General features: G+C 42.5%; 1 protein-coding gene across 1 annotated transcript in view; it reads right to left on the minus strand.

The window, feature by feature from the left end:
- Positions 1–26,063, minus strand: part of POLR3A (RNA polymerase III subunit A) — a 57,128-nt gene that overhangs the window by 16,127 nt on the left and 14,938 nt on the right. Inside the window, exons 12-22 of the mRNA XM_016918721.4 lie at positions 24,873–25,014; positions 20,943–21,083; positions 17,757–17,826; positions 17,151–17,278; positions 16,823–16,961; positions 14,993–15,157; positions 12,015–12,187; positions 9,488–9,599; positions 8,264–8,382; positions 7,265–7,402; positions 478–648 (exon numbers count right to left, since the gene is read on the minus strand). Of these exons, the coding sequence (XP_016774210.1) occupies positions 478–648; positions 7,265–7,402; positions 8,264–8,382; positions 9,488–9,599; positions 12,015–12,187; positions 14,993–15,157; positions 16,823–16,961; positions 17,151–17,278; positions 17,757–17,826; positions 20,943–21,083; positions 24,873–25,014 (1,498 nt within the window). The remainder of the gene's footprint in view (positions 1–477; positions 649–7,264; positions 7,403–8,263; positions 8,383–9,487; positions 9,600–12,014; positions 12,188–14,992; positions 15,158–16,822; positions 16,962–17,150; positions 17,279–17,756; positions 17,827–20,942; positions 21,084–24,872; positions 25,015–26,063) is intronic.

Raw genomic sequence — 26,063 nt, forward strand, 5'->3', positions numbered from 1 at the left:
TTTTTAGAGATAGAGTTTTTCCTCTGTTGCCCAGGCTGACCTCGAACTTCTCACCTCAAGTGATTCTCCTGCCTTGGCCTCCCAAATTGCTAGGATTCTAGGTGTAAGCCACTGCACCTGGCCTTTTTCCTTTAAATATTGGAAATTAAAAAAAAAAACAAACTTTTTTCTTTTTTTTATAGAGATGGGGTCTCACTTTGCTGCCCAGGCTAGTCTTAAACTCCTGGCCTCAAGTGATCCTCCTGCCTTGGCCTCCCAAAGTGCTGTGATCACAGGCATAAGCCATTGTGCCTGGCCCTTCCCTTTTAATATCGGAAAATTATACAGAGTAACACAAAGAAAAAAGATACTAATCCAGTGCTTGGGATTATAAATACTGAAGTATTTATTAACTGCAAGGATAGTCCAAACAGTACTTCCATCCTAAAGAAACATCCTTAAAAACACTCTAACCCCAGATATAATGCTAAATCTTACTTTGATGTTGTCCAGAACCCTTTTAAACTCCAAAGGTTCATCTTTTCCCTCCATAGCTGCAGGATCTAAGCCATCTCCTCCATAAATGAACTGGATAATATCGCCAGTAGAGCTTCGGACTGTCAGATCATACTGGGAGCAAAGATCTTCAAGAGATTTGACAAGCCTTCGCTAAAGGAAAAGAAGGAAAAAGCTCAGCTGCTTTGAGAAGACTAGTCACAGGGGGAGAGGATAAGATTTGCAACTCAAGAGTCTCAAGGTTACAAGCACTTTAATCACATAAAAATACTTTATTAGAAACCCTTCAAAAAGAGTCCTCTCACCCCAAGAACAAGAGCAAGAATGCTTTACTAGCCTGTGCAGTGGGATTTGGAATATGCCCCAACCTCCAACATTTTAGTGTATTTTAGAACACATGCAATTTAAACCGCATCACCCACAAAGGACTCTGCAAATGCTGTTTTCCTAGGCTGTTTTACCTTCCTTCTCTTTCTCCCTAAGGTATAAATTAATGCAATAGCTTTGCATTTCTAAACAGAACTTAAGCCAGGACCCCTGCAGACTTCAATATGAATTACAGAGGATCAGGTGCAGGCCCTCTTCTGGGACAGAGGGGGAAGAAGAGAGAACAGGGACAGTATTGTGTCTGAACCAGCAGGCAGCAATGACTTCTCAAATCTGCTTAGGGAGACCCGTCCACCAGCTGAACACTCCAGCCAGCAATGCTATGGCGGCTCAGTGAATTAAAGAGAAGGAAATCTTCCTCTAGGCAACTTCAAAACAAAAAATCCCTTATGCCAGAACTAATTTGGTTTACATTAACACACTGCTCTGGCAAAGTCATACTCTCTAATTCAAAAAGTAAAGACAAAAAAATTAAGTCAAAACACACATTATGACAAGAGTGGTAAAAGTATTTCACAGTCTATTGGGTTTCTGACAAAAGCAGCATGCTCCCACACTGAAGGGCAATTTCCCATTGAAAGATGATTAATTGTATTCCACGGATGACACACAAAAAAAAGACGATTAAAGGTATCAGACAATGATACACGAGCTACAGGAGAGATGATGGAAATAGGCATCTACTGACTTGGAAATAGGTGTCCACTGTCACACTAATCACAGTGTTTGTTCTGGCCCACTCATTCACATCTCTGGTTTATCTACCCTGGTTTTCCAGCTTGCAAAGGGCCACGCTTCCATAGTAGGGAGAGAGAAGACACAAAGCCACAGCAAGTTCATGGCCCAGCAACTTGTAGTGTTGACTTTATCTGGTGTTTTAAGTAGTTAAAAACATTACTTAAAAAAAAAAAAAAGCAAAGCCTCAGTAGCCAATGCGATCAACTGGAAGAAAGGGTATCAGTGATGGAAGACGAAATGAATGAAATGAAGCCAGAAGAGAAGTTTAGAGAAAAAAGAATAAAAAGAAATGAACAAAGCCTCCAAGAAATATGGGACTATGTGAAAAGACCAAATCTACGTCTGATTGGTGTACCTGAAAGTGACGGGGAGAATGGAACCAAGATGGAAAACACTCTGCAGGATATTATCCAGGAGAACTTCCCCAATCTAGCAAGGCAGGCCAACATTCAAATTCAGGAAATACAGAGAACACCACAAAGATACTCCTCGAGAAGAGCAACTCCAAGACACATAATTGTCAGATTCACCGAAGTTGAAATGAAGGAAAAAATGTTAAGGGCAGCCAGAGAGAAAGGTCGAGTTACTCACAAAGGGAAGCCCATCAGACTAACAGCGGATCTCTCGGCAGAAACTCTACAAGCCAGAAGAGAGTAGGGACCAATATTCAACATTCTTAAAGAAAAGAATTTTCAAAACAGAATTTCATATCCAGCCAAACTAAGCTTCATAAGTGAAGGAGAAATAAAATACTTTACAGACAAGCAAATGCTGAGAGATTTTGTCACCACCAGGCCTGCCCTAAAAGAGCTCCTGAAGGAAGCACTAAACATGGAAAGGAACAACCGGTACCAGCCACTGCAAAAACATGCCAAATTGTAAAGACCATCAAGGCTAGGAAGAAACTGCATCGACTAACGAGCAAAATAACCAGCTAACATCATAATGACAGGATCAAATTCACACATAAAATATTAACTTTAAATGTAAATGGGCTAAATGCTCCAATTAAAAGACACAGACTGGCAAATTGGATAAAGAGTCAAGACCCATCAGTGTGCTGTATTCAGGAAACGCATCTCAAGTGCAGAGACACACATAGGCTCAAAATAAAGGGATGGAGGAAGATCTACTAAGCAAATGGAAAACAAAAAAAGGCAGGGGTTGCAATCTTAGTCTCAGATAAAACAGACTCTAAACCAACAAAGATCAAAAGAGACAAAGAAGGCCATTACATAATGGTAAAGGGATCAATTCAACAAGAAGAGCTAACTGTCCTAAATATATATGCACCCAATACAGGAGCACCCTGATTCATATAGCAAGTCCTGAGTGACCTACAAAGAGACTTAGACTCCCACACAATAATAATGGGAGACTTTAACACCCCACTGTCAACATTAGACAGATCAACGAGACAGAAAGTTAACAAGGATATCCAGGAATTGAACTCAGCTCTGCACCAAGCGGACCTAATAGACATCTACAGAATTCTCCACCCCAAATCAACAGAATATGCATTCTTTTCAGCACCACACCACACCTATTCCAAAACTGACCACATAGTTGGAAGTAAAGCACTCCTTAGCAAATGTAAAAGAACAGAAATTATAACAAACTGTCTCTCAGACCACAGTGCAATCAAACTAGAACTCAGGACTAAGAAACTCACTCAAAACTGCTCAACTACATGGAAACTGAACAACCTGCTCCTGAATGACTACTGGGTAAATAATGAAATGAAGGCAGAAATAAAGATGTTCTTTGAAATCAACGAGAACAAAGACACAACATACCAGAATCTCTGGGACACATTCAAAGCAGTGTGTAGAGGGAAATTTATAGCACTAAATGCCCACAAGAGAAAGCAGAAAAGATCTAAAATTGACACCCTAACATCACAATTAAAAGAACTAGAAAAGCAAGAGCAAACACATTCAAAAGCTAGCAGAAGGCAAGAAATAACTAAGATCAGAGCAGAACTGAAGGAAATAGAGACACAAAAAACCCTTCAAAAAATTAATGAATCCAGGAGCTGGTTTTTTGAAAAGATCAACAAAATTGACAGACCGCCAGCAAGACTAATAAAGAAAAGAGAGAAGAATGAAATAGACGCAATAAAAAATGATAAAGGGGGTATCACCAACGATCCCACAGAAATACAAACTACCATCAGAGAATACTATAAACACCTCTATGCAAATAAACTAGAAAATCTAGAAGAAATGGATAAATTCCTCAACACATACATCCTCCCAAGACTAAACCAGGAAGAAGTTGAATCTCTGAATAGACCAACAACAGGCTCTGAAATTGAGGCAATAATTAATAGCTTACCAACCAAAAAAAGTCCAGGACCAGATGGATTCACAGCCGAATTCTACCAGAGGTAAAAAGAGGAGCTGGTACCATTCCTTCTGAAACTATTCCAATCAATAGAAAAAGAGGGAATCCTCCCTAACTCATTTTATGAGGCCAGCATCATCCTGATACCAAAGCCTGGCAGAGACATGACCAAAAAAGAGAATTTTAGACCAATATCCTTGATGAACATCGATGCAAAAATCCTCAATAAAATACTGGCAAACCGAATCCAGCAGCACATCAAAAAGCTTATCCACCATGATCAAGTCGGCTTCATCCCTGGGATGCAAGGCTGGTTCCACATACACAAATCAATAAATGTAATCCAGCATATAAACAGAACCAAAGACAAAAACCACATGATTATCTCAATAGATGCAGAAAAGGCCTTTGACAAAATTCAACAACCTTCATGCTAAAAACTCTCAATAAATTAGGTATTGATGGGATGTATCTCAAAATAATAAGAGCTATCTATGACAAACCCACAGCCAATATCATATTGAATGGGCAAAAACTGGAAGCATTCCCTTTGAAAACGGGCACAAGACAGGGATGCCCTCTCTTACCACTCCTATTCAACATAGTGTTGGAAGTTCTGGCCAGGGCAATCAAGCAGGAGAAGGAAATAAAGGGCATTCAATTAGGAAAAGAGGAAGTCAAATTGTCCCTGTTTGCAGATGACATGATTGTATATCTAGAAAACCCAATCATTTCAGCCCAAAATCTCCTCAAGCTGATAAGCAACTTCAGCAAAGTCTCAGGATACAAAATCAATGTGCAAAAATCACAAGCATTCTTATACACCAATAACAGACAGAGAGCCAAATCATGAGTGAACTCCCATTCACAATTGCTTCAAAGAGAATAAAATACCTAGGAATCCAACTTACAAGGGATGTGAAGGACCTCTTCAAGGAGAACTAAAAACCACTGCTCAATGAAATAAAAGAGGATACAAACAAATGGAGAACATTCCATGCTCATGGGTAGGAAGAATCAATATCGTGAAAATGGCCATACTGCCCAAGGTAATTTATAGATTCAATGCCATCCCCATCAAGCTACCAATGTCTTTCTTCACAGAATTGGAAAAAACTACTTTAAAGTTCATATGGAACCAAAAAAGAGCCCACATCACCAAGTCAATCCTAAGCCAAAGGAACAAACCTGGAGGCATCATGCTACCTGACTTCAAACTATACCACAAGGCTACAGTAACCAAAACAGCATGGTACTGGTACCAAAACAGAGATATAGACCAATGGAACAGAACAGAGCCCTCAGAAATAATGCTGCATATCTACAACTATCTGATCTTTGACAAACCTGAGAAAAACAAGCAATGGGGAAAGGATTCCCTATTTAATAAATGGTGCTGGGAAAACTGGGTAGCCATATGTAGAAAGCTGAAACTGGATCCCTTCCTTACACCTTATACAAAAATTAATTCAAGATGGATTAAAGGCTTAAATGTTAGACCTAAAACCATAAAAACCGTAGAAGAAAACCTAGGCAATAGCATTCAGGATATAGGCATGGGCAAGGACTTCATGTCTAAAACATCAAAAGCAATGGCAACAAAAGCCAAAATTGACAAATGGGATCTAATTAAACTAAAGAGCTTCTGCACAGCAAAATAAACTACCATCAGAGTGAACAGGCAACCTACAGAATGGGAGAAAATTTTTGCAACCTACTCATCTGACAAAGGGCTAACATCCAGAATCTACAATGAACTCAAACAAATTTACAAGAAAAAAACAAACCCCATCAAAAAGTGGGTGAAGGATATGAACAGACACTTCTCAAAAGAAGACATTTATGCAGCCAAAAGACACATGAAACAATGCTCATCATCACTGGCCATCAGAGAAACGGAAATCAAAACTACAATGAGATACCATCTCACACCAGTTAGAATGGCGATCATTAAAAAGTCAGGAAACAACAGGAGCTGGAGAGGATGTGGAGAAATAGGAACACTTTTACACTGTTGGTGGGACTGTAAACTAGTTCAACCATTGTGGAAGTCAGTGTGGCGATTCCTCAGGGATCTAGAACTAGAAATACCATTTGACGCAGCAATCCCATTACTGGGTATATACCCAAAGGATTATAAATCATGCTGCTATAAAGACACATGCACATGTATGTTTATAGTGGCACTATTCACAATAGCAAAGACTTGGAACCAACCTAAGTGTCCAACAATGATAGACTGGATTAAGAAAATGTGGCACATATACACCATGGAATACTATGCAGCCATAAAAAATGATGAGTTCACGTTCTTTGTAGGGACACGGATGAAACTGGAAACCATCATTCTCAGCAAACTATCCCAAGGACAAAAAACCAAATGCCGCATGTTCTCACTCATAGGTGGAAATTGAATAATGAGAACACATGGACACAGGAAGGGGAACATCACACACCGGGGACTGTTGTGGGGTAGGGGGAGCGGGGAGGGATAGCATTAGGAGATATACCTAATGCTAAATGAGTTAATGGGTACAGCACACCAACATGGCACATGTATACATATATAACAAACCTGCACGTTGTGCACATGTACCCTAAACTTAAAAGTATAATAATAATAAAATTTAAAAAATACAGTTAAATTATTGAGTGGAGAGTACTGGGATTGAAAAGACATCTTTTGCCTGTGGTCTTATGGAAGAACACAAGAAGACGTATTTTTCACTCCTCAGCCATTAGGGTACTTTTGTGGTAAAGTTTGAGAAGCACAAACGCTGAGAAGCCTCTAGTTTAGCCCTGTGCCCCAGAGTCTATTATCTCAGAGCTATACACTCTCTGAGGAAATGCTTTCCTTCTAAGCATCCAAGCCCCGCAGCAAGCACTGGAATAGGTCATTAGAGTTAATTAGAATGATATTAATAATGAGTTACATAAATAGTTGCAAAGAGAGAGGCAGAGGCCTTGCAATAACCCTCATTGTCACGTGTGAGTAAAGCGAGGCTTAGTGAGGTTGAATGACATATCCCACAATGTACTTCCAGCCATGTTCTCCTCTAACAGCGCTTTGCTATGCGTGGCTCTGGCCTGGTCTTGATCATCATAGGATGATTCGGAACATACTACATTTTTTTTGGTTGTTCATTTCCAGGGCATCTACCTTTCTACATTTTTTCCTTTTAAATTTAACCGAAGACTAGATAAATTACAGCTCATGTGCAAAATGTGCACTCAATAGTCAAAACCCACAGAGCTCTGTCCTGCTCTGTTGCTAATGGCCTACATTTCTTCAGGTTACCTGCATGTATCCCGTTTCAGCTGTCTTTACAGCCGTGTCGACTAGACCTTCCCGGCCGGCCATTGTGTGGAAGAAAAACTCAGTTGGTGTCAAACCGGAATAAAAGCTATTAGCCACAAAGCCTTTGGCAGCTGGGAGCTAAAGAGAGGTAGAAAAAAGAAAAATCAAACAAAAAAAGTTCAAGGCCCACGATTCTGAAATCCACTCAAATCAGAAAATGCCCCACCTTGAGACTATAAATACCTGGCCAGTATATTGTCACGAAATGGCAGGCTTTTTTGCCCTTTCCTTATGGAGAAATACTTTATACCAGGGACAAGGAGAATGAGGGTCCAGCCAGGGCTGGTGCTGGTGCCAGTGGCAGGCAACTGGCCCAAGAGAGGGAAACCTAAGATCCGGATGCTCGCCTTAAAATAGGCAAGCAGTCAAGGACGTCAGAGGACACCCTGTGGATGGAGGCTGCCTGCCCATTCCCTGGGAAATGACACCTTCAAGATATCCTTCCTGTGGGCCAGACCTGCCCACCTCCAAAACATAACCATGCATTGTCAATGCCTACAGGGTTTCATTCTGGGCACTGAAAATGTTCTAAAAGTAGATTGTAGTGATGGCTGCACAGCTCTGTGAATATATTAACAGTCACTGAACTGTATGCCTTACATGGGTAAATTACATATGAAGTATAATTGTAATAATTACATATGAAGTATATATGTATTTAAAGTTTATTTATTTGTAGAGATGGGGTCTCGCTATGTTGGCCAGACAAACTCCTGGCCTCAAGCAATCCTCTTGCCTTGGCCTCCCAAAGTGCTAGGATTTCAGGCATGAGACACTGTGCCCGGCCTGAAGTGTATGTTAATAAAATGGCAAAAAATACATATATAAAACTCCACATGAAATTGGCCAACGGTCTTTGATCTGAATAGGTCTGTGTTCCTCGGAGGAAAGTGTAGATTAAGAGATCTTCACAGTTCTACCTGATCTGCTACTGCTTACCTTTGAGTGTTTTTCAAAATGAGGCAAGGACCTGTTTTCAAAGCCATCTGGCACTCGAGAGCCACTGATGGCCTGCTGTCCCACACAGGCAATCATCTGTGATATGTTAATGAAGGAACCTGGGGACATGGACCAGAAATGTAACATTCATTTACCAAAATAACACTAATTGAAGTGCATGCAGATCGGAAGGGTAAAACAGGAATAGGCCCTTATGCTCAATGAGGTCATGGTCCTGGAACAGTAGAAGACAGAAATACAATCAAGACAACAAGGAGCTGTCAGGAACCCAAGAAAGGTGGAACGAGGGCGAGAGGAGCCAGGAGCATGTGTGGGTTGGAGGAAAGGCTGGGGAAGTGACAGGTGAGTCTTCAAGGAGGCTTCAGCAAGTCCAGGTTGGACTCCTGGAGGACATTATGATTTGGACATAAAGGGAGAGGGGGAGGAATTCCAAAGTGGGTGGGAAAGTAGGAAGCAAAGACAGAGAAATGGAAAAGTGTGGGCTATGTCCTGAGGGTAGGAAGCAGGAGAGCAATGGGGTAAAAGGCAGCAAAGTTAAAGAGACTGGACTTTATCCTGTTAAAAAAAAAAGTGTACAGAAATAGAAGCACAGAGGTTTTGAATTTGAATGCATTATCATAAAACCAAATGCTTTGAGGGCCTCGGTATCTACAAAATAGAAGAATTATGCCATATCATTAAGTACATTAAAAAATCCCTGGCTTTCTTCTTCTTCAACCTGCCTGACCTGCTGGGCTCAAGTGATCCTCCCACCTCAGCCTCCTGATTAGCTGGGACGACAGGCACAAGCCACCACGCCCAGCTAATTTTTTTTTTTTTTTGTATTTTTTGTAGAGATGGGGTTTTGGCATATTGCCCAGGCTGATTTCGAACTCCTGGGCTCAAGCAATCAATCGGCCTCGGCCTCGGCCTCCCAAAGTGCTGGGATTACAGGCATGAGCCACTGCATCTGGCCTCATTTTTTTTTAAAGACCACGTTTGCTCAAAGCACCCTCAAACTCAGAATCCACACACATTACCAACAAGTTCCTTCAAAGCAGTTAAACTTCCCAAAATGCAAATAATTAAGTCTCTCTCTCTGATTTAAAAAGATCCCTTAAATAAATGAAATGTCTGTTTGGAGCTGTGACTATCACATTTTCTGGAGCCAAACAGCCTGTACGGAGAACACACTGCCAGCAGGTGAGAGAGGGGCATGCAGACCTTTGGAGCCGCACAGAGCCATGGTGAGGGGGCTGTTGCTCTTGTCCAGCTCCCGGAGGCAGGCACTGCCAGCGTGGTCACGGATCACAGACAGCTCCTTCAGGATCAGTGCCTAGTGGGAGAAAAGGAGATCCTTGGTGGGTTGTCCTCATTGTCTCTGTGGATTACAAATGTTCAGTCTAACATTTAAAGAAATTTGAAAATACTGAGGCAAGATGCCCGATTTCCGATCAATAAATGTTTCAGAACCTTAGAGGAGCAAAATGCCCTGGCTATATGAACATGTACATCTTCTACAAGGTTCTAAAATTGGTGTATAAGGCAGAAAGTTTATCTTTTTTTTGTTTTTGTTGGAGACAGGATCTCACTCTGTTGCTGAGGTTGGTGTACAATGGCATAATCACAGCTCACTGCAGCCTCAAACTCCCGGGCTCAAGTGATCCTCCTGCCCCAGACCCCTGAGTAGCTAGGACTACAGGTATATGTCTCTACCAGGCCTGGCTAATTAAAAAAAATTTTTTTTTAGAGATGGGGTCTTGCTATATTGCCCAGGTTGGACTTGAACTCCTGGCCTCAAGGGATCTTCCTGCCTTGATTATAGGCATAAGCCACCAAGCCTGGCCTAAAATTGACAGTAATAAAAACTTGAAGAATCCTTTAAATGGCCCATAAGGTAGAATGTATGGCTTTGTGTATACTACCCTACACAACAAAATATCTGTATATAAATAGCTGTGTGGACACACACATGCACCCCATACAAATATATAAGATAATATGTGATATGTAAAAGAGAATTGCCTGTACTATTTGTAAATTTGTCTTTCTACTTTTTCTTGCCAAGCACACATCTGAATGTCTGCAAGCTAGGCATGTGATGAGGTGACTTCACAAGAATATTCCGGCTCATGAGCTCATCCACAGTTACTCCTCAACTTACAAACTAGGATGCTGAATCAGTTACAAGTCTGGTTCCATGAAAAATTGCTGCTGCCGAGGTCTCAAGTAATTTTCTAGGAGGTACCAGTGAGGGATATCCTTTTCTCTCTCTTTAAGACTCAGTGAAAGTAAGATTAAGAATGAGCTAATGGTAAATACCTCACAAAATTCTGGTTTCTCCCTGCTTTAGAAAATGTATTTCATTAGAAAACTTCCCAATGCTTAAAGAGCCTTTCTTCCACACTCAGGTGAGTCAAAGCTCAGTGCCACGGGTTTATCGGTGAGGCAGAAGACGGCCAGGTGAAAGCCTGGTGCACTCAGACTGCTGAGGGAGTTTCAGGTTCTCACAGGCTGGTGGTGATTCTGATTCTGACCCATGCTGGTTGAGATCTTAGCTAAAATAGTTTCAAATGAGGGGCAGCAGGCTGGGGATGTGACTATTAGACATGAATTCTCCCTCTTCCGCATCCAAGTCTCTTTCAAAGACCATACATTCAAAGAGCTGTGGTGAGGCTGGGCACGGTGGCTCATGCCTGTAATTCCAGCACTTTGGGAGGCTGAGGTGGGTGGATCACCTGAGGTCAGGAGTTCGAGACCAGGCTGGCCAACATGGCAAAACCCCGCCTCTACTAAAAATGCAAAAAAAAAAAATTAGCTGGGCATGGTGGTGGGCGCCTGTAATCCCAGCTACTCAGGATGTTGAGGCAGGGATAATTGCTTGCACCCAGGAGGTAGAGGTTGCAGTGAGATGAGATTGCACCACTGCACTCCAGCCTGGGCGACAAAGTGAGACTCCATCTTAAAACAAAACAACAACAAAAAAACTGGCTGGGCGTAGTGGCTTACACCTGTAATCCCAGCACTTTGGGAGGCCGAGGCCGGCAGATCACGAGGTCAGGAGATCGAGACCATGCTGGCCAACATGGTGAAACCCTGTCTCTACTAAAAATACAAAAATTAGCTGGTCATGGTGGCATGTGCCTGTAATCCCAGCTACTTGGGAGGGTGAGGCAGGAGAATCGCTTGAACCAGGGAGTCAGACGTTGCAGTGAGCCAAGATCGTACCACTGCACTCCAGCCTGGCTGGAGTGCTTCATAAAACTATGAAAAGCGAGACTCCGTCTCAAACAAAAATAAAAACAAAAAAAACCAAACCCCCAAAAACCAAAGAGCTGTGGTGTCAGTTTCTACTTGAAGGATGCTGAAAATAGAAAAGGCAAGAGCACTTGAGTACCAGTTACAGAAGGGACCTGAGTGTGCCACCAGAACAAGAGCAGCCCCGTGTGGCCGAATGAACAGATGGCTATGTCTTCACCACCTGGATGTGAAAGCTAGGAGGGACATGAGGATCTGATGAAAGGCCCTACCCTCAGGAAACAAACAAGGACACACACAGTGAGCCCAGGGCCCCAACAGGACAGACGAGGATATACACAGTGAGCCCAGGGCCCCAACAGGACAGACGCCAATGCCTTGACTTGCCCACTCCTTTGCTACCTCTCTTCATGGCTCAGCACAACGCCAGAGAGCACCACCGTAGCCACTGTACACGGCAAGTGGCGACCCTGAACCAAAGGGCCGGGCTCACCTCCAGGGTCTCCTCAGCAGTGCAGCCAGGCTGCTGCTGCAGCTTGCCCGTGTTCAGGGCTTCGATGTACTCATCACATTTCTTGTAGCCAGCATTCAGCAACTCATACTTGGCCTTCAGCAGTCCTTGGCCAGGTGTGACATCACCGATCCCAATTGAGAAACCACGGTTAGCTGTAGAGTTGGTAGAGCAGGAAGAAAGGGCCATAAATGAGACTCAGCAAACCTACTAAATACAGTTTATGCCTGCTAGATATAGTTTGTACTATATATAAACTATGTATGTATAGTTTAAAGTATAAAAAAGTGTATATCTTCACAGAATTCATCACAATTCAATTAAATAATGGCTTTCTTTCTCAGTCATTAGGGAGTTACACAAAATGACTAAGACTCAACTGACTTCTCTCAGAGACCTTACGATCTGGTGGGGAAACACAATACCGTTTCCAACTATTACCTAAAGCAGAGTGACATTAAACACTAAAGGGTGGCCTGAGGGCTGGGTGCAGTGGCTCACGCCTATAATCCCAGCACTTTGGAAGGCTGAGGCAGGAGGCTCGCTTGATCCCAGATGTTTGTGATCAGCCTCGTCTCTACAAAAACCTTAAAAAATTAGCCGGGCATGGTGGCACATGCCAGTAGTCCCAGCTACTTGGGAGGTGGAGGTTGCAATGAGCCATAATCACAACACTGCGCTCCAGCCTGGGCAACAGAGCAAGACCCTGTGCCACACACACAAAAAAGTATTGTCCAACTTTGATGGAACTAGGTGCCACCATTGATCCTAGCCACAATATACTGTATGTAGAAATAAAGAGAGTGAATGAGTGGCTTCTGGCTTAGCAGGATAGGAAGGTCTGACCTACAAGTATCTGTAGATGAGAGGACTAATGGGCCTGGAAAGGCTCAGAAATGAGATCATTAGGTTCTGCAAATGCTGGAAATGATGAATGTGCTGGAAACAAGGAAACCTAGTGGAAAGTCTGTATAAGGAAGGCTCCAGGCCCTTATTCCTGTAGGAGATGGGAGTTCGCTCCCAGCGAAATGGAATCAGAGAGGTTCTGGGTCTGGGAATACCAGGCAGATGAAATAACTGTAAACAAGAGCACTGAGGGAAAGTCTGTATATTCCTTTTATATAAAAAAACTGAGAGGTCCATCAACCAGTCAGCTCCATTTCCAATCAGTGTTTCAGTCCTTACTCCTGAAGGACCACCAGATATTTGAGGAAAGATTTTAACATGAAAGACAAAAGACACAAATGCACAGGAAAAAGGAAGTAAAAGGATACAGAAAATTCAGGAAGCAAATATAATAAAACTATGAATAATATTCTCTCAGAGTGATCAGAGAAGATACATTCAGGGATCAAAACAAGAAAGCTTTAAAAACAAAACAGGCTGGGCATAGTGGCTCACGCCTGTAATCCCAGCACTTTGGGAGGCCGAGGTGGGCAGATCACTTGAGGTCAGGAGTTCGAGACCACCCTGGCCAACATGGTGAAACCCCGTCTCTACTAAAAACACAAAAATTAGCCGGGCATGGTGGCAGGCACCTGTAGTCCCAGCTACTCGGGAGGCTGTGGCAGGAGAATCACTTAAGCCTGGGAGGTGGAGGTTGCAGCGAGCTGAGATTGCATCACTGCACTCCAGCCTGGCGACTGAGCAAGACTCCGTCTCAAAAAAAAAAAAAAAAAAAGAAACAAAAACACTACCTGTGAATAAGTACATTGAAAAATAGTATTGGAAATTAAATACATGATAGTGATAAAATTTTAAAAAGCAACAGAAGTATTAAAAGATAAAGTGAATCTAGAATAAAGAAATGGCAAACGGAAAAGAAGATAATTAGATAATTAATCTAGGAGTTCTAATATGTAATTAACTGAAGTTCCAAAAAGAAAGAACAGAGAAAGTAAAAGAGAGAAAATTATTAAAGAAATAACATAAAATTTCCCGAATGGAAGGACACACAGCTGCAGATTAAATGAAATTACTCAGTGCTTAGCACAGTGAATGAAAAAAGACCCACACCAAAGGTATATTGTTGTGAACTTTCAGAGTGAGAACAGAGAGGATTCTGAAAGTTTCTAAAATGAAAAAAACAATTCAAGGGCCAGGCATGGTAGCTAATGCCTGTAATCCTAGCACTTTGGGAGGTGGAGGCAGGTGGATCACTTGAGCCCAGGAGTTCAAGACCAACCTGGGCAACATGGTGAGACTTCATTTCTACAAAACTTAGTTGGGCATGGTGGCACATGCCTGTAGTCCCAGCTGCTCGAGAGGCTGCGTGAGCCAAGATCACACCACTGCACTACAGCCTGGGTGACAGACCAAGACCCTATCTTCAAAAAACAAAAAAAAAATCAAATACAAAAACGGGAATAAGAACGACAATACCCATTAACAACAACTCTGAAAGCAAGAAGAAAGTAGAGCAGTACCTTCAAAATTCTGAGGGAAAATAATTTTCAATCTAAAATTGTATATCCAGGCAAGTATAAGAGTGGAATAAAGTTTTGGGGGCATGCAAACATCACTTGACTCATGGCCCACTCAAAGCAAGAGCAAACAAACAGACAAAAAAAATAGAACAGTGAAAGCATAGTAGGCAAATATTGAGTAATCTTGGAGAACTGAATCATGGACAGCCCCAAGTGTTCTAGTGCTTCCACAGGGACCTTGGAAGCAGCCCATCAAGGATGTTTTATAATCTAACCCTGTCTAGAAGACCGTAGGGAGCTACTGCTGGTTTTGAGAAGAGAACTGAAAAGCAAATTCAAATCTGTTGTGAAACTATTCAGTACTGAGTTAATTAAATTAATAACAGCACACATGATTTAGCCTGGAACGAGTGTCTTTTTCTGTATGTATATGTGTGGTGGGGATGAAATGGCAGTAAAAGAACAAAATAACGTAAACCCTTAAGACTCTAACAATTGCAGCTTTAACTAAAAGAAGGATGCTGACATACTCACACAGGTAGACAGGAGCCAGCCTGGCGAGCCGTGACATGGCATCTGCAGCTTCATTCTGCCCCCAGTCTCGCAGCAAAATGTAAAAAATATTGTTCTTGGATCCTGACCCTAGGGTTCCTTTGTCCATGCTGCCACTCATCAACTCACTGTTCTGGATTGTAACATCTGGAAGAATGATTATATATTTAGACAACAATTATTTATTACTTTGCCTTATTCCAAAATGAATTTGAGACAGTTGAGAAAATATGTTCCCATACTGACACTTAAAGCAGAACAAACAGAAATTCTCCTCAAAGCTTTTTTTTTGGAGGGGGAGGGGGGGTTAAAGGAAAACTTTGGAATTTTTGAAAAATATAGAAACTCCAGTTAGTGTGTAGTCCTAACCCTGAAATATACCAGTTGACCCTCACTCTCCTCATCTGTGAACTGTGGGTAACAGTATCAAGCACTTGTCATCTTTATGTTATGGGATATTTTGAGCATCAGATGAAATAACATACAGTGAAGTGCTCTATAAACTATAAATAATTTGTTACTCATATAAGATATTAAATATTAACAAAGGTACCATCATGTACAGCCTATACAACCACCAAATGAAATTCATATCCAAAAAGAAACAAAACAGTCTAAAACAAGAAGCTGAAGTATTTTAAAGATCAGAGAGCATATTTCCAAAGAAATAAATCTGAGGAGTATCAGTGCCCTTCAAAACATTTGCTCTTCATTAGAAGACAGCAGAAATCCTGACCTTCAGAAGAACTCTGCAATTCAGTTCTTCAGTACAGAGTCCTGGAGATCCACTTCTAGTCCCAAGGTCTCACTAGCAAAGCCCATTCTAAATCAGTGCTACTCAAACTAGGCTGCTAGGGAACTGTTTGGTAGTGGTCTGGGTGAGCGAACGTGCTCACATCAGAAAGTAACTCAATGGATGCTGGCTAAACAGCAGGGCTCTGTGGACTGCACTTCGGGTTGAACTGGTTTAGACAGACTCAGATGACTTGCATGTAAATCCTTTCCCTGGCTGGGTGTGGTGGCTCACACCTGTAATCCCAGCACTTTGGGAGGATGAGGTGGGACGATTGCTTGAGCCTAGGAGTTCGAGACCAGCCTGGGCAACGTAGGGAGAACCTGTTTGTCTTTGAAAAAAAAAAAAAAATCAATCCAGGCTGGGTGCAGTGGCTCATGCCTATAATCCCAGCACTTTGGGAGGGCAAGGCAGATCACTTGAGGTCAGGAGTTCAAGACCAGCTTGGCCAACACGGTGAAACCCCGTCTCTACTAAAAATACAAAAATAAGCCAGGCGTGGTGGTGGGCACCTGTAATCCAAGCTACTCAGGAGGCTGAGGCAGGAGAATCACTTGAACCCAGTAGGTGGAAGTTGCAGTCAGCTGAGACTGCACCACTGCACTCCAGCCTGGGTGACAGAGCAAGACTTAGTCTCAAAAAAAAAAAAAAAAAAAAAAAAATTAAATGCCTTAAATAGTAAAATCCTTGTTTATTGCCCCCCACCCGCCAAAAAGATGACAAAATAAAGACAAACTACGAAGTGAGAAAAACTAGTCACTTAAGACAAAACACATTTGGAGAGAACATTCTAACCACTGCGTCACGTGTCTACATGATCTGTACTTTTAAGAGAAATGGGGAATTACATCTGAGAGAAGAAATACCAGCTACATTTTCCTGAAGAAAAAACTTTCCGCCTAAGGCTTAGAGAAACAATGAATTTGCTTGCTTCGCGAAGGTACCAGCAAAGCTGATGACCAGCCACTTGCTTTTCTGTCACGTTCCTCCATCTCCCCACCCGAGTTCCGTCCACTCACAGGAATCATTGGCACAGAGATCTTCCCCTTTGCCACAGTACTGCTTGCCCTTGGTTCGCAGGTTGGCCCTCACTGGATTGTCATCGCTAGGCCTGAGGATGACACTGAAGATCTGCTTTCCGGTCCACAGGGTGACAGGCTGAGGGAGGGGAGGAAGCCTGAGAGTCAGTGGGCTGAGCCTGGTCTCAATCCCCCTTCAGTAGACAAAGCCAGGCGGCCCAGGGACTGCACTCAAGCCTAGCACCAACACGGTTCCACTCATTTCACCAGTCTACCCCCACAGACACATACACACACCTGTGCACCAACACACAACTCCCACACACACCTTTAGGATTGTAGGCGGTGGGAGGCGAACTTTAATTTTCTCATCCTTGCCAACCAGTATTGAAGCAATGATTTGGCAAGCCTTGGCTCGATCAAAGAAAGTGTCCTTGAGAGTGAGGAGATAGGCACCTAAGCATTAGGAAACAACACAAAACAAAGAAAAGGAATGAAATTGTGAGAACACTGCAAGGTTTCAATTTTAAAATAAATTTGAACCATGACCAACAGCGTGAATTGAAACAAACAGCTGCTTACTGACTTTCTCCTCCAACTAGGGTCTACCTCCACAGGAACGTGACTTTGTTTTGTTCACTGCTGTATCCCCAGGCAAAAGGGACAGATTCTAAGCCAGACACTAGGTTTAGAAAATGCCCAGTCCATGAGAGGAGCTCACTAAAGACTTGCTGAATGAATAACCAACCAATTAAAAAAAAAAAAAGAAAAAAAAAAAACCCACGGGGAGGTTCATGATCAAACTTAGTAAACAAAAAACCAAATTAAACACAGGCTATTAAATTGCTTTTCAAGTCATCACATGAATCACTATGAACGAGGAACACTGTGTTCCAGTCAGAAATCTCCTTTCAAGTGAACTTCACCAACCTACCTGTTAGAAAATCCTGAATAGCAGCAATCAGTGGTTCCCCGTTCCTCGGGGTTACAAGATTTGCTTTAGTCTGTAGGAAAAGTAACCGCAGTCAGTTAGCTGTTCTTGGATGCATGATGCAGCCCAAAGCCTGAATCAAAAGGTTTTTGAATAGTTATGAACAAATACAGAGTAGCAGAAGGACAAGGCTGAGAAATGAAAGCCAGGGGTCTGAATCCCAGCTTTGTCACTAACTCCCAGTTCCTTTATCTGTCAAGGGGAGAGAAAAAAATGCCAGCAAGATTGACCTAGGAGGGTCCTACCAACACCAAAATGAAATACCAAGTGAAGTTGTTTCAGAATTCTATGAAAAACTCTACTCATGTAAGAAGATTTTATTGTTGTTTGTTTTTGAGACAGAGTCTTGCTTATTGCCCAGGTTAGAGTGCAGTGGTGCAAATATGGCTCACTGCAGCCTCAACCTCGTGGGGCTCAAGTGATCCTCCCAGCTCAGCCTCCCAAGTAGCTGGGACTACAGGCCCACATCATCATGCCCAGCTAAGTTTTTGCATTTTTTTTTGTGGAGACGGGGTCTTACTTTGTTGCCCAGACTGGTCTCGAACTCCTGGGCTCAACTGATCCTCCCACCTCGGCCTCCCAAAGTGCTGGTATTACAGGCATGAGCTACTGCATCCAGCCCTATTGTTATTACTATAGGTGCTTCTCCAAAGAAAATTCATTTCTATGAATGATGAGGAGCGTTGTGACCTCTGAAGTCAACCAATTCCACACTTGTCCACAATGACGACAGAACTGTTAAATGTCCCTTGGTTAAGACATTACGTTCTAATAATAATCAATCCAACAACAGAATTTCATTAAACATTTAATGAGGGCCTATGTTGGGCAAAAAAGGGTGTTAGGTAGTAAAACATAACTAACTCATGTAAAGAAGGCTCTGTGTGTATGAGAGTACATTTGCTCTAATCTTGATATGAAAATGCACACGTGTATTTGTGGGTTTTCTGGGCCTTTTCACCCAGAAAGCAGGGTCCTCTCAGACAAAGGCCCATTACCACCTATTTCTGAGCCACTATCCAAAGCAGGGACCCTTCAACCAGAGTGGGAGACAGCTATTTAGCCAGATGTGCCTCTTTATTGCACACCACCTGACTGCTCTTACTCCTGGTTTAGAGACTCTCTCTGAGGTGGGATACAGGTAGTCTACGGGTAGAAGCAGAGTGCAAGGGGCTGAGATTAGTGTATTTTGAAAAGGTCTCCTGGGTAATTTGGGCCCACATCCAAATTAGAGCCCTATGCACTCCACTGAGAACAGCATTGCTAAATCAGAACGATAGGTATTTTCTCACTTGAAATTGAGGAAACTTGTCCACATGGTAACTAAGGATTCTTCTACCCCAAAATCCTTGGAGACTTTATTATTGCCATTTGTAACCAATGAAATATGCAGTTGTAACACAATGTCCACAGTATGGATCCTCAATGGCAGAGTCGACAGCAAAGTCTAAATGGTTGGTTGCAAGCTGATAGCTATTATTTCTAGCAGCATTCTAAACATTACTTTTTGTTACAAAAATAATATATGTTCATTATAGAAAATAAATCTAAGGCCAGGTGCAGTGGCTCACACCTGTAATCCCAGCATTTGGGAAGGCCAAGTTGGGTGGATCACCTGAGGTCGGGAGTTCAAGACCAGCCTGACGAATGTGGTGAAACCCTGTCTCTACTAAGAGTACAAAATTAGCTGGGCGTGGTGGCAGATGCCTGTAATCCCAGCTACTCAGGAGGCTGAGGCAGGAGAATCACTTGAACCTGGGAGGTAGAGGTTGCAGTGGGCCGAGATCACATCATTGCACTCCAGCCTGGGCAACAAGAGTAAAACTCCATCTCAAACAAACAAACAAACAAAAACAAAAACAAAAAAAAAGAAAGAAAAAGAAAAAAAATCTAAACATACAGACAACTTAAAACCCCAAAATGATGCATGCAATACTAAAAGCCTAAACCAAAACAGGTTAAAAGCATCACATCAGAAATGGTAATAAGTGCTTTTGGAGGTAGGGACACTTACAACTATAAGACTTACCAGTTCCTAATATAGGAAGCTGGAATACTGAAAAAAGAAAGCCTGAAGCTCTGAAATACTCAGTAGTTGGGGATCATGAAGTTCAGGAGGGGAGAATCCTACACAGCAGGTGCCATGTCCCACTGTGCTATTGCTGGGTCAGGAGTGAATAGTACCTGTAGTGCCAACAGGTTTTTTTTTTCCTTCTTTTGAGACAGGGTCTTGCTCTGTTGCCCAGGCTGAACTGCAGTGGTGCAATCACAGCTCACTGCAGCCTCAACCTCCTGGGACCAAGCAATCCTCCCACTTCAGCTTCCTGAGTAGCTGGGACTACAGGTATGCACCACCACACCTGGCTAATTTTTGTAGTTTTCGTAGAGATGGAGTTTCGCCACGTTGTCCGGGCTGGTCTTGAACTCCTGAACTCAAGTGAACCACCTGCCTAGGCTTCCCATAGTGCTGGGATTACAGGCCTGAGCCACCGCGCCAGCCTGTGCCAACAGTTAAAGCCCAACTGTAAGCTCCTTAAGAGCAGGCACGTGCCTCACTATCACCGATCTCCTGCAGCATCTACTGGGCACTCCTTACGCATTTGTCAAATAAAGTGGTGGTAGAGTTATTATCATTATGTATAATACTGCATCCTTTAAGAAGACGAAGTATGTAATATAGTTTAGGAAGGTTTCCATTCAGAATGTTCAATAAAATGTTCTGGTGCTTAAAGAATCTTCAGCTACTGGAAAATTTACTTAGGTAGGACATCTTCTTCCCCTGTGACATCCAACATTGATATTGCTATATTCTTTTCTTACCTTGTCATAACTGGCCCTCATGTATACATTTTCTCCCAGAACCCACATTTATAGGCCAGAAAATCCCCTCAACGCATCTGTTACAGACCCTAACTCATGTATATACTATAATTTCCAAGAGAGATTCTTCAAAGGCTCAAAAGAAACCAATAAAAAGAGAGATATATAGGCAGTTAGTGGTCGGTTTAAGAACAGAAAGAGCCTGGCTTCTTTGGCATTGTTAGTTGTGGTGGTGTTTTCATGTAAGTTTCCCTTTGCCTCCTTTCAAGGAGCTGTTATGCAAAAGCTGGGCTGTGCCACCCTACATACCCCCATCAGAACAAGGGCCTCTGCTTTAGCTTCTTCTGTTTGAGGAAGATGAAGGTTCATTTCATCACCATCAAAGTCAGCATTATAGGGTGTACAGACACACTCATTAAATCTGAAGGTCCGGTGGGGCTTGACCCTGGCCTGTGGAACACAAAACAAAACAAAACAGGAAGAGGACTTAGGCATTTATCCAAAAGCTTCTCTGTTTTGAAATATTAAAAATGGCTTCCTGGAAAACTGGGCACTGGCTTAAGAAAGTAGATTTCCAGTATGTTCTGTCAAGTGATATATATCATTTAGGACTCATTCCCAGCCTGGCCAACATGGTGAAACCCCATTTCTACTAAAAATACAAAAATTAGCCAGGCGTGGTAGCACATGCCTATAATCCCAGTTACTTGGGAGGCTGAGGCAGGAGAATCGCTTGAACCCAGGAGGTGGAGGTTGCAGTGAGCCAAGATCGCGCCATTGCACCCCAGCCTGGGTGATAGAGCGAGACTCCATCTCAAAAAAAGAAAAAAAAGAAAAAAGACTCATTCAAGAAGCTTTATTAGATTGAACCAAAGCAGTGAATTTCAACAAAGGCGCCAATGTGAAGGCTCCCACTGGCCAAGGATGTCATGGTTTCAAGTATCAAAAAGATTAACAGCAGAAGTTGATTAAAATAAACCAACTAAATAAAAACCCATGTGTTTATAATGACACTGAAAAAACAGAAAGTCAAAACAAACAAAAAACCCCAATCAATCTGGTTGGAAGTTACTGAGCACTAACCCCTTTTTTTTTTTTGAGACGGAGTCTCACTCTATTGCCCTGGCTGGAGTGCAATGGCGTGATCTCGGCTCACTGCAACCTCTGTCTCCCGGGTTCAAGCAATTCTCCTGCCTCAGCCTCCTGAGTAGCTGGGATTACAGGCGTTTACTGCCACGCCAGGCTAATTTTTATATTTTAGTAGAGATGAGGTTTCACCATTGGTCTAGAACTCCTGACCTCATGATCCGCCCACCTTGGCCTCCCAAAGTGCTGGGATTACAGGCTTGAGCCACTGCACCTGGCCCTTTCTTTAAAAAAAAAAAAATTTTTTTTCCTAAGCACACGAACACAGGAGAGCACTAAGTTCTTACTTTCCAAAATCACAATAAAGGACAAAGACTTAACCATTTACACAGCCTTTGCTTTATAAGCTGCACCTCTGGGCAAGCAAACAGACCTAATTAACAAGCGGGTATTTTCCATTATAAGAATTGTAGGTAATAAATGTGAAAGGAATGATAGATTCAAAAAGTGGGGTTCCATTTTGTAGCCCAATAAAATAACACAGGCAATGATGACAAATGAATTAATTAGAATGAATTCATTGCTTGCATCTTGACTCAAACAAACGACAAAAAGACAATTTTGAGACAAATGGGGAAATCTGAATATGAACTAGGTATGGACCTGGGAATGCCAAGAGATGACTGTTAATTTTGTTAGGTATGATTACAGCACTGTGGTTATGTAAGTTTTTCTTACAAATGTAAACTGGATACACATTGAAAAATGACACAGATATGGGTTCATCGAAGAAAAAGGGGAAAGATAAAACAAGTGTGGCTAAACCTTGAAAATTATTGCATATAGAGGATGGGAATATGTAAGTTCATTAGACCATTCTTTCTACTTTAGTGTACATTTGAAAATTTTCTTTTTCTTTTTTTGAGACGGAGCTTCATTCTGTCGCCTAGGCTGGAGTGCAGTGGCGCAATCTCGGCTCACTGCAACCTCTGCCTCCTGGGTTCAAGAAATGCTCCTGCCTCAGCCTCCCAAGTAGCTGGGATTATAGGCACGTGCCACCACACCCGGCTAATTTTTTGTATTTTAGTAAAGATGGGGTTTCATCATGTTGTCCAGGCTGGTCTCGAACTCCTGACCTCAAGTGATCCACCTTGGCCTCCCAGAGTGCTGGGATTACAGGCATGAGCCATCACACCTGGCCTCAAAATTTTCAAACAAAAAAAATTTCTACTTTTTTTTTAGAGACAGGGTCTCATTACGTTGTCCAGGCTGGAGTGCAGTGGCTAGTTATAGGCGTGATATAGCACACTGTAGCCTTGAACTCCCAGGCTCACGTGATCCTCCTGCCTCGGCCTCCTGAGTAGCTGGGGCTATAGGTGTGTGCCATTGCCAGTCAAAAAAACCTAATAATTATATTTTGTAATGTTCCAAAGCCAAGCAAAACATTCCAGAAAGAGAAGGCTTTAGTTAACCCTCTACATTCTCACAATCATAATCCCATTATCACAAACTACTTCTTAGTTATTTCTACTGTTACGTAAACAGACTGATAGAATGTGTTCAGACTACCCCAAAATGAATCTAGAAAAAAATATTACCATAAGAGGCTGCTTAAACACTGTTTGCAAAGGCTCATGGATTAACAGCTTTACAGATAGGAGAATCTATGAATATTGAACAAATTAAAGCTGTATTTCATTTCCATTTTAAATCTCCAGAAAAAGGAACTGCTGCTGTTGCAAAACTAAATCACCAAAAAAAGATGGTTTAAGGTCTTAGTTGGAGGATTACTACAAAGAAAAAATCTTTTAAGCATTTTAGTTGCTTAGTTAATATGCAAAGTTAAATCAGAAGTCAATTTTCTGGCTGGGCACAGTGGGTCATACCTATAATCCCAGCACTCCGGGAGGCTAAGGTGGGAGGATCCATTGAGCACAGGAGATTGCGACCCATCTGGGCAATACATCAAGACCTCAGCTCCACTTATTAAAAAAAAAAAAAAAAAAAAGGGTGGGCACAGTGGCTCATGTCTGTAATCCCAGCACTTTGGGAGGCCAAGGTGGGTGAATCACCTGAGGTCAGGAGTTTGAGACCAGGCAGGCCAACATGGTGAAATCCTGCCTCTACTAAAAATACAAAAATTAGCTGGGCGTGGTGGCATGCACCTGTAACTCCAGCTACTTGAGAGGCTAAGGCAGGAGACTCACTTGAACCTGGGAGGCAGAGGCTGCTGTGAGCCAAGACTGCGACACTGCACACCAGCCTGGGCAATAGAGTGAGACTCTGTCTCAAAAAAAAAAAAAAAAAGCTGGCCATCATGGCACATGCCTGTAGTCCTAGCTACGGCAGGCTGAGGTGGGAGGATCGCTTGAGCTGAGGCGGTCAAAGCTGCAATGAGCCAGACTGTGCCACTGCACTCCAGCCTGGGTAACAGAGTGAGACTGTCTCCAAAAAAAAAGTCCATTTTCTGCCATACCTATTTTACGTAAGTTTGTGCACACAACACATATACGTGTATATGTTTTTGTGAAACCATGCTAGTCACTTTCAATTAAATCCTCTCTTAGTGTTTTGTATGAATATTACATTGCAAATATTAAAAATTTAATATTAAAAAATATTAAAGCTTACTAAAAGGAAGCTTGAAATTAAAAAGTTTCACTCAAACTAAAATGTGAGAGAAGAGGGAGACCAATAGTTATGAAAGCTTGGGCCAGCTGTGGGGGCTACTCAAGCCTATAATCCCAGAACTTTGGGAGGCTGAAGGAGGATCGCTTGAGCCCAAGAGTTCCAGACTAGCTTGGGCAATATAGTGAGACCCCCGTCTCAACCAAAACAAACAAACAACAAAAAACAAAAAACAAAAAAACCTCAAATTAGCCAGATTTGGTGGCACATGTCCGTGGTCCCAGCTACTTTGGAGGCTGAGGTGGGAGGCTTGCTTGGGCCTGGGAGGTCAAGGTTGCAGTGAGCTGTGAGTGTGTCACTGCACTCCAACCTTGGTGACAGAGCAAGAGCCTGTCTCAAAAAAAAAAAAAAGTTATGAAAACTTGAGATAACAGGCAATTTTAATTTTAGAAGTCCACTGTTTAGCACTGAACAGTCATGGCAAATTTCTACATGATGGAAAATGTAAAAAGCAGTGCTACTCACCAGATGAGCCATAATGCTCAATTTGTGCAGCGAGGGCTGCCGATTGAACAGCACCACATCTCCATCGATGAGGTGTCTCTCTACGATGTCACCATACTTGAGCTCTTGAGCTATCTTTTCTCGATTTCCATATTTCAAAAACCTGAATGTGCAACAATAAACATGATCTGTGAAAGCAAAGTTCTCTCACCAAGTTTCTCCCTCTTCAGATCAGGATTCAATCTTTAATATATTATTTTATCAAATCTAAGATGCCTCCATTTTAATGTCATATAGTTTTATGTGCCAAGAAAAAAGCTCCCTATTAAACTATGACAGGGTGGGCGAGGTGACTCACTCCTGTAATCTCAGCACTTTGGGAGGCCGAGATGGGCGGACTGCTTGAGCCCAGGAGATTGAGAACAGACTGGGCAACATGGTGAGACCTCGTCTCTACAAAAAATACAAAAATTAGCCAAACGTGGTGGGGTGTGTGCCTTTAATCCCATCTACTTTGGAGGCTAAGGTGGGAGGATCACCTGAGCGCAGGAGGTGGAGACTGCAGTGAGCCATGATTGTGCCATTGCACTCCAGCCTGAGTGACAGACTGAGACATCAAAAAAAAAAAAAAAAAACTATGATAAATTGATCTTAAGATATATCCGGTCGGATGTGGTGGCTCATGGATGTAATCCTAGCACTTTGGGAGGCTGAGGCAGCTGGATCAACAGGTCAGGAGTTCGAGACCAGCCTGGTCAACATGGTGAAAACCTGTCGCTACTAAAAATACAAAAATTAGCCAGGTGTGGTGGCGGGTGCCTGTAATCCCAGCTACTCGGGTGACTGAGGCAGGAAACTTGCTTGAAACTGGGAGGTGGAGGTTGCAGTGAGTCAAGATCGTGCCACTGCTCTCCAGCCTGGGTAACACAGCAAGACTCTGTCTTGAAAAAAAAAAAAAGATATATCTTAATTTTAGAAATGCTAAAAGCCCTGAGAGCCCAGGTGACACAGGCAATGATCCACTTTATATATTTATTGTATTTCTGAGACAGAGTCTTGCTCTGTCGCCCAGGCTGGAGTGCAGTGGTGTGATCTCAGCTCACTGCAACCTCTGCCTCCTGGGTTCAAGTGATTTTTGTGTCTCAGGCTTCTGAGTAGCTGGGACTACATACGTGCGCTACCATGCCCGGCTAATTTTTGTATTTTTAGTAG

Source organism: Pan troglodytes, chromosome 8 (assembly GCF_028858775.2).
Source record: "Pan troglodytes isolate AG18354 chromosome 8, NHGRI_mPanTro3-v2.0_pri, whole genome shotgun sequence".
NCBI lineage: Eukaryota > Metazoa > Chordata > Mammalia > Primates > Hominidae > Pan > Pan troglodytes.